Source organism: Amblyomma americanum, chromosome 2, assembly GCF_052857255.1.
Source record: "Amblyomma americanum isolate KBUSLIRL-KWMA chromosome 2, ASM5285725v1, whole genome shotgun sequence".
Classification (NCBI taxonomy): Eukaryota; Metazoa; Arthropoda; class Arachnida; order Ixodida; family Ixodidae; genus Amblyomma; species Amblyomma americanum.
Window position 1 is genome coordinate 32,240,869 of NC_135498.1, and position 16,384 is coordinate 32,257,252.

General features: G+C 44.3%; 1 protein-coding gene across 1 annotated transcript; it reads left to right on the forward strand.

Moving 5' to 3' along the window:
• The first annotated feature begins 5,004 nt into the window (after positions 1–5,004).
• Positions 5,005–9,202, forward strand: LOC144118443 (mite group 2 allergen-like Ixo r 2). The gene is made up of 4 exons (XM_077651380.1): positions 5,005–5,163; positions 5,854–5,958; positions 7,785–7,957; positions 8,923–9,202. Exons 2-4 carry the CDS (start codon positions 5,883–5,885, stop codon positions 9,001–9,003), a joined length of 330 nt encoding a protein of 109 aa, XP_077507506.1. The 5' UTR covers positions 5,005–5,163; positions 5,854–5,882; the 3' UTR covers positions 9,004–9,202.
• The last annotated feature ends 7,182 nt before the right edge of the window (positions 9,203–16,384 follow it).

A 16,384-nucleotide genomic window follows, 5' to 3' on the forward strand; every position in this document is an offset into this window, starting at 1 on the left:
ACTGAGAACCTAGCCAGAACTCAGAGTTAACTTTGCACGATGCTTCCCACGAAAAACGAAAATTAATCATTTATCCTTACGGAACCAAGGGATGACGTCGATGACATGATTTTTTTGTGGCTTCAATTTTTTGTGTAAGGCGGCCTTGGACCCTGAACAGAGAGAGCCTTTTGATAAGGCCTTTGATTACGAGCACAAGAATGTTTCCTCAGCGAGTGATCAGGTGGTGCTTGGCTTACAAAGTCTCCCGAGGGTAAATTGCCTTAAAGAATAATACACGGAAGTGATAAACAGTTAGGTATTGATGAGAATTTGGTGGCATCAAAGTTACAAATTCCACCAAAGGCAAGTTGCCTTAGAGAATAATACGCGGAAGTGATAAGCACGTATGTATTGATGAGAATTTGTTGCCATCAAAGTTTGCAATCGCGCTGTTATCAGAGATATGGTCTTAGCCTTTTGTGCTTTGCACACAAGTCATCCAGAAAAAGAACTAAGGAAGCAGTGGTTATCACTTGGAGGGGGAGGTTACACAAAGGGTTGGCTTATTGTTCTCCTACAGCTTGTGTAAATGATTATCTCGCTTACAAAACACTAATTCTTCACTCTTATGTTCTTCTGCTATGGAATTTTTGTGGGGACACAAATTTTGACATCCTTAAGATGACTGTCATGGTGGCCATTTTTCTTGAATTTTGCAAGTTGAAATGGAGTCTATAAGCATGCTCTCGAAAGCAGGCCTTGACGTACAAGCGGAAGAGAGAGATGGAAATCACTGTATTAAGCATATATTTAGTGCTTAAAATCTCCATGGCTTGGGGCACCATCACAAATTAGCGCTGCACTTTTTCATGCTAACATCAGTAGTTTCAAAAGAAATGGCACTAAACTGGACTATATGTTTTCTTGGTCACAAGTTTCGTATTTTGGCTGTCATAGAGACGAAATTGAAATGCTTAGTTTTCCAGGCTATAAATCAGGAATGAGCTTACAGAAGAAATCGAAGAGGGGCTGGAGCTTCACTCAAATTTAGAGTGGGACTTGGTAAGAAAGGCTTACCTGTATTTTCTGTTGCCTGCAGCCATTATGAGTCTATTGATGCGATATCTCTTGGGACACTGCCACAGTTCATCGCCCAGTTTCTGGTGATTTTAATGAACTTCTCAAGTTTGTAAGGAATGCTATTGAACATGCTTTATTTTTTTATGCACCTGCTTCCTTCAGTGGAAAGTTTAATAGTGATTTATTACCATAGAGTCCTGTATTCCGTCGTCTTTGTGATTCCATTGCATCCTTAGGTTGTTCCAACGTTATTACTGCACCAACCAGGGTAACACCATACACTGAGAACTTGCTTGACTCGTGCATAACTTTTCATGATAAGCTCGATGTTATTTTAGGTATTCTAACATTACTGTTCAGCGATCATTTAGTCATAGCTTGCTTTTTTTCCTTTCTGATTTCCCAAAAGCAGCTGAGAGTGATCCCTCCCTTGTAATAAAGGTTTCATTCATTCATTCATTCATTCCACGTGCGTAAAGGAAAAAAAAAGGTCAACTCGGCACACATCAGTCTTCCATCGGAACTTTGCTTCTGAGACGTCATCTTCGCGCTATGTTCGAGGCTGTAAGCTAGGGCGACGTTCATACAGAAAAACATTGGAATTTATCCTATGACTAATTGCTAAGATTAAGGACAGTTATCACAAAGCATATGCTTTGGTGCCGGTCGGAAAAATCAAGATATCACAAAAGTCCTGGGTAACAAATTAATTATAAAAACTAAACTTTTTATAGATTTATTTGCCTGAAAAACATGGCGCTGCTAGTCGAATATAAACAAAATCAGGAACAGGCTCAGTTCAGATCTTAAGAAAGCACGGTTGTAGTATTACATGCATGAGTTCGTAACAATATCGAATAATCCTATGATATGGACCTGCGTTGGCGACTTTATACGAAAATGCAAAAACAGGATCCCTTGAGCCCTTATAATTAATAGTCCGAAGTATAGGGATGTTTGTTTCTCTGACAAATTTAACACTTACTCTGCAAACTTAGGAGCTGTATTACAACTACTTGTAGGCAACGGTGAACTAGATAAATAAATATTTGCTGGTGCGGTTGACTCATTATTCTTGTCCCCATGCAGCGAACTTGGAAGTATTTTCCTGTCTTAAAATATTGGCGGAAATTCTTCAAGCGGCGACCATTAGATAAAACATTAGATAAAAATGCGGCTCCTGGGGAACGATGTTGTCAAGGCTGCACTAATTATATTTGTTGCTGATTCGATAAGTTTTATTCTGAGGCATATAAGTAACAGTTCATAAGCTACAAGCATCTTTGCAGCCAATACAGAAATTACACAGGTGGTCGCATTACATAAGGGTGGTCATTGGACGACGTTAAAAATTACAGACCAATTTCAGTGTCGCCTATAGTTTCGAAAGTATTAGAAAAAGTTACAAAATGCGAATAAGCGGTTTTTTAACTGAGGGACAGTTCCTCGTGAAGCAACGATATGGTTTTCATGCTAAACACTCGACTGATATAGGGTCTTCTAAATATTAAAGACAAGTTAACTGATAATTTTAAAAATGTTCAATGCACGTTAGATCTGTTCCTTGATTTTAGAGAAGCCTTCGATTCTATTAACAAATCGTGAGACAATGGGACACATACGCCCCACTTCGTTCCCCATACAAAAGGACTCGTGAGCGGCAGTGGGACGCGGCAGTCCCACTTATGTTGTGCTCCCACCTATCTTAAGGTTTCAATCACTTGTTTTAAAATGGTTTCAGCCGCGTCCACTAGTTGAGGAGTCTAGTCGAGGCCTTGAGACTTAGTTTTCTTTCGGGCGCGTTGCAAGTTTTGGGCTATATTCGACCTGAGAGAAAACAAACAATATGAAAATGCCCGGTGAGTGATTTTTTTCTTGTTCACAGAGAGGAACAACTGTAGCAACTGTAGATCACAACGTGCACTTGTTCCGAAGATTTTAGATGACAAGTAATAAGAGGAAGGCGCTTTTTTTTACCATACTGCAAATAGTTGGATATTTAACGACTGAATGCTAAGGGATAATTCTCAAACATCTTATGTATATTTTGATCTTGGGCGCCAAATCATCAATACCCAAACATTCAGAATCGCTAGCAGCAAGAAGCCCTTCCGAATGAATTGAAAGTAAAAAAAAAATGTCCAAAAATTGTTGGCGTCTCGGGTGAAATTCAGCTCATCGGCAAAGAACACAACCCTGTGAAAGCCCAACAAAGGCGTAGACGTCGTTGGTTTCCAAGACGGGAGAAGTAGTACGAAAAAGCTCAACAACAAGCGAACAAGTACGAACAATTTCGTGAAATGATTAGAAGAAACTAACTCTTGGAGGAGGCCCATGTATACCAATAGGACAGATACATCCGAATTTTTTTTAATTCTCATTTAGTGCCAACGGCAGAAGTACGTCCCACATTTTTCCACTTAACTGTACGAACTAAAACTGTGAAATTTGTTGAGGACCATTTTTGTGCACTTCATCTGCTCGTGCAATGAGCAATTTTTTATCACTTTTGCGAAAAATATATGCAATCTCACAAATAGTTAGACACGAAATTTTATTCAACAAACTTCCTTTTTATGACAACCGTGGCGTTACTCTTAATTGATCCACAGCGATTTCATTGATATATTCCAATTTACTGACCTTGCTGAGCACCTGTCTAATTTTAGAGCTTATTGCAAATGGTGCCCCACAATGTGCAATTTTAGGTGCCTTGTGTTTTTTACAGTTTATATTAGTATACTTTCCGTACACTGCATGCACCTGTCACTATCTGTACGCTGATTATATGAGCTAATTGTTTTGGGGGAAACAATTTTCCGCTCTCGAAATCACCGGGAGCAACTGATTAAACTAAATATTGTCTCTGTTCGGATTATGGCTGGGGTCCCATGCTTTTGCGGTCACTGGCCATTTTTCCCAATGTTTGCGCGATAGCTGCAGTCTTTCCGCTTATCATAGAAAAATAGATTTCAACTAATAGAAAGTCGTGTTTACGTTTCAATGGTATGCGTACGTTGCTAACAGATATAATTGTTGGTACGAGTGCAATGAACAAAAAACGTAGTGCACAAAACAACACTTTTGATCTACTTTCCTGCTTGCGTTAACTTTTTGGAAAAAACTGCGTCTAAAGAAAGGCGGCTCCTGCCGCGTTTAAATCAAATGTTATGAAACAGTTATAAAACATGTATGTTATAAAACATATATGTCATATGTTATAAAACAAATAGCGTTTAAAATAATTGTTATAAAACAAACTTATGATAAACGTATGAAAAATAGCAAAAATTATTGAGACCAGAACATCAAGTTCTCACTGAAAACTGCACGCTCTTGCAATAGATTACAGTCGGATTTTGATAACGTCTGGAACCTTGTTTGGTATTAAAGAAAGTTATCACTAGAGCCTAGCTAGCACTCAGAGTTCCACTTTCACCAAGCATCTGAAAAATGCACATTTCACCCTTACTTGTAACAAGGAGTGGTGTCGGAAACACGCTTTTTTTCATGGCGTTCATTTGGCGCGTAAGGCCACCTTGGACTCTGAACAGAGACTTGAATACATGCATAAAAAAATTTTCTCACAACGTGATGAGGTGGGGCTTCATTTTCATCTACTTAGAATAAACAGCCTTGGAGAACAATACGCGGATGTGATAAGCAGTCACGTACGGATGCAACTTTGATCTTAGCAATCACGCTGTTATCAGGGGTCCTGAGCATGGCAGGCAGGTCATCGATCAAATAAACTAAGAAAACACTTCTTATCAACCTGCAGCGTGAGTTTACACTAAGAGTTTACATGTTACACATGTTTATTGGACATTTTCCCAGTCTTGCCGCATGTCGTCGCTTAGAGAAAGGGAATAGGGACGAGCCATGTGACTGTGGGCACCATCTTCCTCAACTGCACTATTTAAGACCATGCCTGCAGCTGCACCGCAAGTCACAGCTCTGCCCAACGGCATCATACCGACTGCATTAGAGTAGGGACTGCTGCTCCCGGTACCTGGTAGCTATGATTCGCTACGTTGTTCTTTTAGTCCTGGTAGGCTTGGCGTCTGCTCAGCGAAAAAAATGTCTCTTTTCGGGACTGCGGTAAGCATTTAGCTGGTCTACTATTTGTTTTGTTTATGACTAAGGTATGGGTTGCTGAAGCCTATAACTGCATTTTCACCGCCAGCAATGCTAGTTTGAGCTTCGTATTTAGGAAAAGAAGAACCTTGTACAAATACAGGTTTAATTAGGAACATCACAGCGTTGTCATGAACGTAAAATTTGGGGCCCAATATATCAGCTCCTGATTTCCTACCCTTAATTTATTAGCATTTAATAACTCGAAATACGTATTACTGTAATACGTGAGCGGGGGAAAATTTACTGAGCTTTTCTCTTCTGAGGGGTAACTGTAACTTGTCACTGGTAGTACAGCGGCCTGTCATGGTTTTTTTGTTTTGTTGTAAGAAATGCAGAAACGTGGTGATAATAGCAGAGGATTTCTCTTTCTCTTGCCTCACTCATAAAGAAATAAACAGTGCTCAGCGAGGTGTGTTGCTACCATGTAAGTGAAAGCATATTACAAAGTTTCAAAGCAAACTATGTCCATGTGTAAAGCATGATCGTCATCTTCACCATCATCAGATGATTTTGGTAGCCTACAAGTGGTATGTTACTGTACATATTGGCTTTCTAAACTGCTACCGGTGTGGATTAGTCCAGCTTCTGTTACTGAATTTACTTTTAGGATCCAACGCATTTGACACCACGTTTTCTACATTCTACTTTCAGGGAGCAAGGCTAAAGTTGTTTCGGTCCAAATGGAACCATGCGACTCCGACCCTTGCGTTCTCAGGAAAGGCAAGACAAGCAGGGTGCACTTTTCTATCATATCTGGTAAGTTTGTCCATGGAAATGCATTTATTGACAAACTTCAATTGCCACGGACATATTTTCCTTATTCGTTACGAAAGAAGACACTACATAAATTAAAGGAAAGCCGGAATTAGACTGCTATGAGCTTTCTTCATACCGAGTGCTTTTTATGTGTTAGTTGCAAAGAGAATAAGAGGGGTGATGAGAAACAAATACCTGTTTTTATGTGCCGAACTAAATGGCCTCGTTAGCAGAGTGCGTTCAGCGTAGCAAAGCTGATAATGGCATAAGCGTAGAAGTACGCCTGTAAATCTCGTAAGCAGGAAGCCGCGCGTGAACGTGACGAGTGTAAAATATATTTTATTACAGACGAAAGAATGGCTAGCTGTATATCCGTGTATGAACTATATCAGCAGCTAGACAAAAGCATACCGTAAATCTTTCAAAACGTAGGCTATGTTCACGTCAACTTCCATGCTCTTTTGTGTTGGAACTTAACGCAGAGACACCGTGCACAAATTTCCGGCACTGAAACATATCAAAGCGAAAACGAATTCAAGGTAATTTCAATATCATTGGTATCTTTCTTGATAACCTTAGATGCGCATGATAGCCATAGGTGCTTATGCGCCGCTGAATTCCCAAATCTTTCCTCTCTTATGACTGCATCCACACTGCCCAGAACTTAAGCGACGAAAGACGACGTGTGTAAATACTGCTGTTTTGCTGGGCTAAATAAGTAGCGCACATAATTGTCTATTACTGAACTCCAGGCTTTGCGAGACTTCATGGAAAAGTGAGAAAAAAGAAGGAAGAAATTTTTTTAATTCATCATAGCATTAAAAAAAACGTACAAAGCTCGAGCAAGAGCCAGAGTCCGCTAGCTGGCGCACTGAAGCTCCTCCTTTGTTGCACGCTGTCTCAACAAGACCATTTTCTTGCCTTTTCTCTTTACGTCAGCATAATTACACGATGAAAGACGATACGCAGGCTTAGCTTAGAAATATTCACTTTGTAAACACCACGCTTGTCAGGCCGACAACCGGGAAGACCTCTCTGTTTCCATTAAAGCCCCCCCCCTCCTCCTCCTCCTCCTCCTCCTCTCTAAACACGAAAGGAGTAAGAAGGGAGACCTCTCCTGCTCCATTAAAGTCCCTCCTCCTCCTCCTCCTCCTCCTCCTCCTCCTCCTCCTCCTCCTCCTCCTCCTCCTCCTCCTCCTCCACTCTAAACACGAAATGAGTAAAAAGGGAGCAAGCTGTTCTCTAGCGCACTGGCTTTAAAGGGCAAAGTGCGCTGCAAAAACCCCGGGGTTGATTTACATCACTAAATATACGGAATATGCGAAGTTCCAATAGTTACGAAGACTTTAACCGAGGTTTCAATCTCCTCTATTTGCTAAACTCAGGGCCTCCGGTGGTGCGTTTAAAAGCCTCCTCCCATTGCTAACTGCATCAAGTTACTATGCCACGAGGAAGCATTCCGTATGTTTAGTGGTCGAAATCTATACCGGAACTTGTGCAGCAAACCCTGCTCCTAAAAGAGAGTGCGGTAGAGAACAGTTCAGTGACTTTTTACTCCAATATCGAGTTATTCGTTGTTTAAAGTGCAGCTCTGAAATGAATGGCGGGCAGTTGTCGGAGTAAGTTAAGCGCCAGATAAGCAGAGCTCTCTAAGTACCGTTTTTTAACTGATTTCAAAACACAGATAACATTATTTCTGGTCACAAGAAGATTGTTCCGCATTAGTGTGTCGCTTGGCGGTCTCCAGTGAAGCATTTGTGCGTCGGCTACACTCAAACTGCTGCGAGGTTCTCTTGCTAAAATCCTCCGCGGTGCCCCCAATGCAGACCAAGACACCAAAACTGCGTGGCTGAGCGGCAAGTTCAAACTGTGGATCATACCAGTCAAGATCCCCGGCCTGTCACAGGACATGTGCAAGAATATCGTGCAGTGTCCCATCGCCAAAGGCGAGAGGTACGGCGGCTCCATGCGGGTGACGATCCCCTCCTATGCGCCCTCCGTAAGTTGGTACACGCTTCATGCATGCCTCTGCGAGTTTTAGGTGATTAGGAGCTTGATTTAAAATTTAAAATGGGCCGATGTGCTCCGTCTCGGTTTGTACACAGCAGGAGATGATTGTGAAAATGTGAACGGGATCATTTATTACAACCGCCAGATTCATCGCTTATGACGCGCGCGAGTCTTTTCCTCACGATGTTCGTGACGCAGTCATTCAGTCACGCAGTGGCCTTCGGCTGCGCAGCCCGGTATTAGTTTTTCATTTCTCGCTGTTTTGAACTAGTCTTATTTTTAATAATAAGTAAACAAATTTTAAAGAAGCGAAGACGCTCGTATGAATATATTGCCGTCATCAAATAAGTATTGAAAACACTACCAGGTGACCTTTTCTTCGAGACGTGTTCTGCATAGAGTAACCCAAACTATTTCGAAATGCTTCGATAGTGAACGTCCATAGCGACCAGCGCAAAAACAAAAACAAGAAACTATACCATCAGACTGAAGGATTAAATGATAACGAAGTCATGGGGGTACCTCTTCCTTATTTTCCAACTAAAACCGTTACCCGAAAAATACACAAAAGGGAGGAGGTAATGGCCCGGGGTCAGAACCAATGTAGCAAGCAGCAGACAGGCGATGTTTGCAGGGTGCTGCCTTCGCCGACTCCGGTCTAAACAAAAACATCCAGTAACTGTTATAGTTTTAATCTTTGTGTGTTTTTTGAACATTCGGAGAAACAGAAAGAGAGCAGGAGAGTGTAGCCTGAGAAGTAATACGAGGAAAAAAATGCATAGCGTCATCGCACCGCACACGTAAACAACGCGCACGTGACGCCTGTTGAATCAATGCGTGCTTGACTGGTTGTCGCAAATGCGTGAACAAGGCATATAGCGCTGTCATAGACTGCTTCCTTGTTGAGATTCCTGAGGCAATGACCGCGTTTTTTGTCTCAACTGTTTCTTACAGATGAAGACCAATGTTGAGCTGAAGATATCTGGTGACAAAGGATCCAGCGTGTGCATCAAGGCCGATGTCCTCATTCGATAAACGTGAAAATGCGGCTTCCTCAGGCCGCAATTCAAAAATTTCAAGACGTAAAGAAAAGAGCTAGCAGTAAGAAGGCTTAAATATGCGCACTGGCCCTTTGATATTGCGCTACCTTTATGCTGTCATTTCGGACACCGATGTCAACAGTTTTCACAAAAAAAAAATGTCGTTTAGACAATAAACGTTTTCTGTGCGTAGACTTTATTTTGTTTCAACAGCAGACGCGCCGAAAGGTACATTCTTAATCGAAAACTTAAAGAAAGAAGGAAGTAGAAGTGAAATGAATTAGGTAAAAAGCTTATTTCTGCAAATATGTCTACCAAGCAAAACTCCACCGGGTTCTGCCCCTGTGTCTGCTATCGAAAAAACAATCAAACAGGAAAACAAGTCTGCGATGACGTTCCGCCCACATTCATGACCGGCACAAAGAATTCCTCCGGGACAGAAAAAAAGTACTCTGTTGCTGAAGTCCTTGTTACTTAAACTAGAAACAATCAAAAGACAAAATTATGAGGCCGAGCATTTTGATGCATCTCGTTTGTTTAATACAGCCGAACATTTAAGGATGATTTCGTTTGCTGTTGCGATTTTTGAGCGAAGTAACTACAGAATGCCGTGGGGCCATCGCCCATTGTTACTGACTGCTTTTTTTTTTAACGCGATAGCATTAGGAATGCCATGAAGGCGAAAACTGTCTGGTGTCGGCGACGTCAGCGTCTGTTTGAAGCCACTACATGCTAACCACTGCAGATGACGGGTGGTGTTAAAGAGAATTTTCTTGTCTACACCTGACACCTACCAACCGTCCCCCACTCCCCCTCTCCACTTATGGGGAAGAGGAGGGAGACGTCGTAATAATAACGACTCAGCAAAAATGATAGCTTAGTAGTTTATGGGGGATTTAACGTCCCAAAGCGACTCAGGCTACGAGGAACGCCGTAGTGAAGGGCTCCGGAAATTTTGACCACCTGGGGTTCTTTAACGTGCACTGGCACCGCGCAGTACACGGGCCTCTAGAATTAGCAAAAATGAATACAAGAAACCTTTACGGTCAGAAATAGAATAAAAATAGAAACAAAACTGGAATAAAATCAGAATTAGAATAGATTTATGAGTTAAAGACATTGGAAGCAGAATTCGGATAGAATGAGAACTAGAACAGAGTGGCGAGTGAAAGAAAAAATCCATCGCATTTCCTAGCCATCAATACAATTGATCGCTCCTGAATTTCTTAAAGTTGTATCCTGGTATAACTACTATAAATGATAATAATTGTGTCAACACTGTTCAAATTTCGAGTTGTTGATCAATTCGCTCTCGCCTTGCCATATGGTAGTCGTCCCGTTTAGCTAAGTTGGTAGAGCGACTGCCTAGGTGAGGCTGCGGCCCAGGGTTTGAACCTCGGACCAGTGCGAATTTTTCTTCAATTGCGAAGTTTCTCTAAAAGCTGTATAGGTTTTCCTTGTAGCTGTATGGGTTCCCTTGGGTAGATGCTAATGAGTAATTACTCCCTTACTGTAAGTGGTATCCCAACCAAACACGCCTCCTTGAGTTATTGTCTCTTACAGTCCAAGCGAAATGTACTGGTATATAGCAAAGAATGCAATACGTCCGTGTCTGAATTTCAAAGAATCTGACTCTTTGCAGGCACGGCACAAAGTGATGACTGCTACTGCTCTTCCGATGGAGGTCATCAGAAGTCGATCATTAACATGGTTACTTACATGCTTGACTCAGAGACTTGCTGCGGGCTAGGGACACTTTTGGGCACACAGAGTCGCCCTCGCCATTTTGAGTTGTAAACTACAACTGCCGCGTCCTCCCGTTGCAAAATGTCTATGTTGCACAGGTGCGCTTGTACCGTAAGGTTAACGTGTGTGTCCGGGAATACGGGCGCTTAAAGAAATGTGAAGCTTTTAATCACTTGTGCCATCCAGATGGGACTTGGAGTGCATAGTAGAGTGCATAGTAGCGTGTGGCACACTATCCTTCTATCTTATGGCGAATTCCGCTAGTCGATCCGAATCACGTTCGCCAATTCCACTGATCGTTTTGGTGCGAGTCGCTCCGCGGCGGAGCGCTCTCGCTTCACTGAGAGTATTGCATAGTATTGCATCGTACTTATAGGGTAAGCCTAACTTCATCCACCGAGAAGCGGCCGGAACTCCGAGGGAGTGATGCCGTCGCCTCCGGAATGGCCAAGCCGGGTTTGCTTGTTTTACAGCAATGGCTGTTAGGCGCCCGTCCCTAGCTTGTGCGTCGCTGTCGGCATAACCGGTGGGTGCGTTACCATGGCTACCATGGCAAGCCGGGTCTGGTTATCATCCCGCATGACGCCACGTAGGATGTGTTAAGGCCTTTATTAATGCTGTGCGTCTGTTTGTGTCTCGTCGTCTGATGTCACATTATGTCAAGCCAACCTGGGTCGCATAAGCCTGCGGGTGGCTCTGCTTGGGGCAGCCGCCTGCCAAAACAAAATGCGTGCACGGCTATCGCTGAATCTCGCGCTACATAGTCGTAACCGTCCTGTGAATGTTTAGCTCGGTTTGAGACATCGCCGGTGTGCCCCGGGCGTTTGCTTACATTCTGACGGCGTGGTCGAAACGGAGAGTGACGCTTCTCGCCCTAAATAATTCAGAAAGCGGTTGAAGGCGTCCAGAGACCAGAGCCAGTGACAATGACGAAAAGCTATTTACGAAACAAATCTTTCTCGAATTGCCTCGGCGCCGCCGCGAAGGTTCAGTGGTTATGGCGCTCGGCTGCTGTCCCGAAAGACGCTGGTTCGATCCCGGCCGCGGCGGTCGAATTTCGATGGAGGCGAAATTCTAGAGGCCCGTGTACTGTGCAATGTCAGTGCACGTTAAAGAACCTCAGGTGATCGATATTTCCGGAGACCTTCACTGCGGCGTCCCTCGTAGCCTGAGACGCTTAGGGACGTTAAACCGCATAACCCCAACCCGAACCCGAATTGCCTCGCGAAGGGTCGAAAACATCGCCGGCACGTGCCTTCTTCTGACGAAGCGGAAAGGACATATACGCAGGGCATGCCCTCATTCCCGGTGTCCAACCGTGGTTGTCATTGACCATTTGGCGTGACAAAATGCGGCGCATGTTACACCCGAATTGCAAGATACCACTGAACTGTGTCGCCATCGCTGGTCATCGTCACACTAGTCAAGCGAAAATGGGGAGACCGACGCTAGTCCCAACTTCCGGAACCGGTCGGTCATGCGAGCTTCCGTCGTGCTCATTGCCGAAGCATGCTCGAGTTTCACTCGTCGGTCGGGATTGGGTCGTCCGGTGGCAGATTCGGTCGCCCTGGAGCGGATTCAGCACCCAAATCCGAATCGACCAGTTGAAAGGAGAAAGATCGAGAATACTGGGAGTTTTTCAGTATTATTCTAACGGCAACTGTTCAAAAATTTTTTTTGATATTTATAGCTCCAAGCTTTTACTGATTATCACCAGACCGTTGACAGCATGTTGTAAGTGCTGCGACGCGGATGGAAGGCAGTAGGCCGCCTTTGGAAGATGCAAGCCCAGGTTGGATGCAGGGCACTGCTAGCCACAACCTTCAAGCGCGGCATCACTTCAGGAAAATAGTGTATTTCATGATAAGTATGTCGTTGCTTCCGATATATGGGTAGTGTTCGTGGGGTGTACACTTCATTCTTGGTTTCAGAGTCTGTACAAACTGGTTTCCCTAATAGTATTTGGATTTGTGGGTGTGGGTTTCATTCGTATCTTCGGAGCCTGCAATATCTTGTAGTCACAAATGTGTTCTGATTTGTATAATTCTTGGCTTTAATCTGCATATGAATCCTGTCTACCAAATGTCGAGTGTATTTGGATGTGAGTGTCCATTCGCGCGCGTGTGTGGACGTGTGTGCGTCATTTTTTATGCACGGATGATGAAATAACTTTTGCACCCGTCAAGGAATCAGAGGCAATGAAGACTTAAGCCTTGACCGCCGTCATCTTCTTCCCTTTTCAGTATGCACGGCATTTTTTTTTACTATGCGATCGTTAGATTTGTGCACCAGGCCCTTAAGCCTGAGTGAAGCGCCAATAGAAACCCTAATCGTCTTAACCTTATATAATTATTTTATCTGGAAAATGCGGCCGTCAAGGAATTCCAGGATTTACCGCACTCTACACTCACTTTGAGTCGACACCACCAATTAGCATGGCTGTATTAGGTCCAGGCTTCAGGGGTTCACAAGCCCTCGATCATCACCACGCCACTCATTTTGCGAACAGGCGCCTACAGCAAAGCTTTAGAGCTCAATCCTTCGTTTCTTTACGAATGAGCGAAGGGGAACTTGCGAGTTTTAGTGCGGTAGCACTACTAGGCACATTTTCTGATTTTGTGCATAGACACTTGTCTGAAGCCTGTTATGCGGCAGGTGGCCCGGGTTCTGGCCAACCTGCCTGCCAGATGTGTACACCTGGCAGGCCTTCACCTGGGTGAAGAGTGAAGGCCTGGGTGAGGGTGAAGGCCTTGAGGGTAAAGTTCTTTGTGGTAAAGGGCATCAATGGTCTTTATAGTAAATGCCTTCCAGATAAAGGCCCCGGATAGAAGGCTTTAGGCCAAACGCCTTTATGGTAAAGGCATTTAAGTCAAATGCCTTTTCCACGTAAGGACCATAAGTACCCGTCGTAGCAAGTGCTATGCACTCTATTCCACGCTTAGCCATACTAAACCGTCCTTTTTTATTTATAGCCAGTGCCCTACATTCTGTTAATGCTATGCAAAAACTACGTTCTTTTACTAGCTAAATAGATTGTTATTCTCTTGGTCTTGAGACATAAAGGGTGCATCGTACTCCGCCTCGGGGAGGTGGAACATGCAAAACTGCGCCATCTGTAGTCGTGTGAATGAGGTGAGCCAGGGAGTGCGGACGTTTAGTAAGGAATATGAAGGAAATGGCGATGAGGTACAGCTATCTCTGCCACCTGTTCGTAATAGGGGGTGGCGAAGAGTCAGGCTAGCTTCCTGCAGTTTTTCGTCTAGAACGCAGCAAGCAGAAGGGGGTTTAAAGAGTTAAAAAATTAACAGAAGATTACGATAGTCGATAACGAGAAATTTGAGTGCACCTCTTCACATGCCACCTGCCACCGCTGACAGGTGGCTTGCCAGGCTGCTTGCCGCACTCCGGGATCTTACCGTGGCGTTTCGCTCTGCTGCTTGGACAAACGGTTGCACCGACAACGCCGACGACGATGCGGAATGCAGGAACGGCCCTTAAGGGTTCCGCTCTAAAAGCACTATATATGGTTCTTCGTTCTGCCGCAAATAACACACGGGCTAGGATAATCGGCCAAGACCTGGGATCATAATCTTCAGTGAGAACCGAAATCGCAGCTATATATATATATATATATAGTTGACAGTATTACAGCGATAGCTGTTAGGCGCCCGTCCCTGGCGTGCGCATCATCATCGTCTGGCGTCGTCGCCGTCCATGTTTACCATGGTTACCGTTCATGGTTACCATGGCAACCCGGGTACGTTTATCATCCCGCATGACACAACGCAGAATGTGTTAAGGCCTTTATTAGTGCTGTGTGTCTATTTGTGTCTCGTCCTCTGATGTCCCCTTATGTCATGGTCAACCTGGGTCACATAAGCCTACGTGTGGCTCTGTTTGGAACAACCGCCTGCCAAAACTAAATGCCTACACAGCTATCGCTGAACCTCGCGCTACATAGTCGTAACCGTCATGTGATTTTTTTTTAGTGCGTTAGCACTTATAGTGGCCATTACCGGCATATAGCCGTTGTGTGTTTGCATGTCGCTTTGTCTGTTCGTTTGTCTGTTGCCTTCCAAGGCTGGCAGAGAGTTTTGGTTAAACTGAAGCAAAAAACTAATCCTCCGATTTGGGAGACTACTGCCGAAACAATAACGAAGGTCACGTGTATCCAGTACATACCCGGCATATCACAATGGCTCAGAAAGAAAGCAACGAAACACAACGTGCAGACGATGTTCTAGCCTGATTACGAGGTCGGGGGAGTGTGCGCGGCAGTAAAAAAGAGGATGGATAAGCTTTCTTCCTAAGAAGACAATGGCGTTTGCTCAGTCAAGCATGCCACTGAATTCAGTGCTTCTTGCAGGAAAGGAGTGGTGCGCAAAGTGCTTTTGTCCTACGGAAAGATCAGTGAAGGCCAGGCGGGAAGGTGTATAAATAAATGTGCGGCTATAAGAGCACCGAAATTCGCTGGACGAAAAAAGATGGGTTTGTTCAGATCTCGTGATAAACTGCTGGGAGAGCAAGAAACGCGAGAATCGCACGTGCACGCCGGACTTGGATAGCACCACGATTGCGTACGATTACGGCAACCAGATCTGTAGGGAAATCTTTGACGCGTATTGCATCGCCAAGACAGTGGACAGGTGAATGGCCAAACCTTCTCTGGCTTTACAAACAAGGGAGGTTGTGTGTCTGGACGGGTGCCTTTCGTTTCCAAAGTAACAGTTTCGTAAAATTTTTTGTTTGTTTAACATGTATTCGTGAGCTTTTTCTGCATATATCCTGTGTTTTCCAATAAACAAGCAGTTGTCTGTCAGCGCCCGTGTTATCTATTCTTTTACGATAGGCGTAATTGGGCAGCCAGTCGTAATCAGACCACGCCGCCGCGGTGGATGAGTGGTTACGGCGCTCGGCTGCTGGCCCGAAAGACGCGGGTTCGATCCCGGCCGCGGCGGTCGAATTTCGATGGAGGCGAAATTCTAGAGGCCCGTGTACTGTGCGATGTCAGTGCACATTAAAGAACCCCAGGTGTCGAAAGTTCCGAAGACCTTCACTACGGCGTCCCTCATAGCCTGAGTCGCTTTGGAACGTTAAACACCCATAAACCATAAACCAAACCGTAATCAGACCGATGAAAGGTAGATTCTAAAGACATGAAAGCCTGAAGACGGCAATGAGCCTCCATTTCTACGCGTGTTGTGCTTGTGCTTTGTAAGCCAGAGAGAAACGGGCAGCGACTCGAAAACACGTGCCGAAACTTCGCCTTTCCGAAAACTGCTCGCGCTTTCATATGGCGTAAAAAGTGCACCATGGAACTCTACGTCCCGAAGTTAATTTTTGTCCATTTACTGCAAACTTCGGAATATAAGGAAAGAATACCGCGCGATAGTCAAGTTCGTTATAAGTGGGCTTCAACAGACCTTAAAGGGGCTCTGAAATACCTTATGAGCAGAGCACAAAAACTCGCTAGATCACTCCATTGTGTTGTCATGAACACCTCTGCCAAATAATACACCTTTACACGCAGCAGAGGACCCACAATCACGCGGGAAAGTTTGCGAGCCCTTTCCGACGACTTTTTCATGCTCGCCCCTTCCTTCGTTGCACGCTCCAGAGTATTCCGGTTA

Excerpts from the sequence above, each read along its gene's own strand:
- LOC144118443 (XM_077651380.1), top strand. The coding sequence starts at position 5,883 with ATGGAACCATGCGACTCCGACCCTTGCGTTCTCAGGAAAGGCAAGACA. Across the intron at positions 5,959-7,784 it reads GCACTTTTCTATCATATCTG|ACCAAGACACCAAAACTGCG; the intron begins GTAAGTTTGTCC and ends CCCCCAATGCAG. Across the intron at positions 7,958-8,922 it reads TCCCCTCCTATGCGCCCTCC|ATGAAGACCAATGTTGAGCT; the intron begins GTAAGTTGGTAC and ends TGTTTCTTACAG.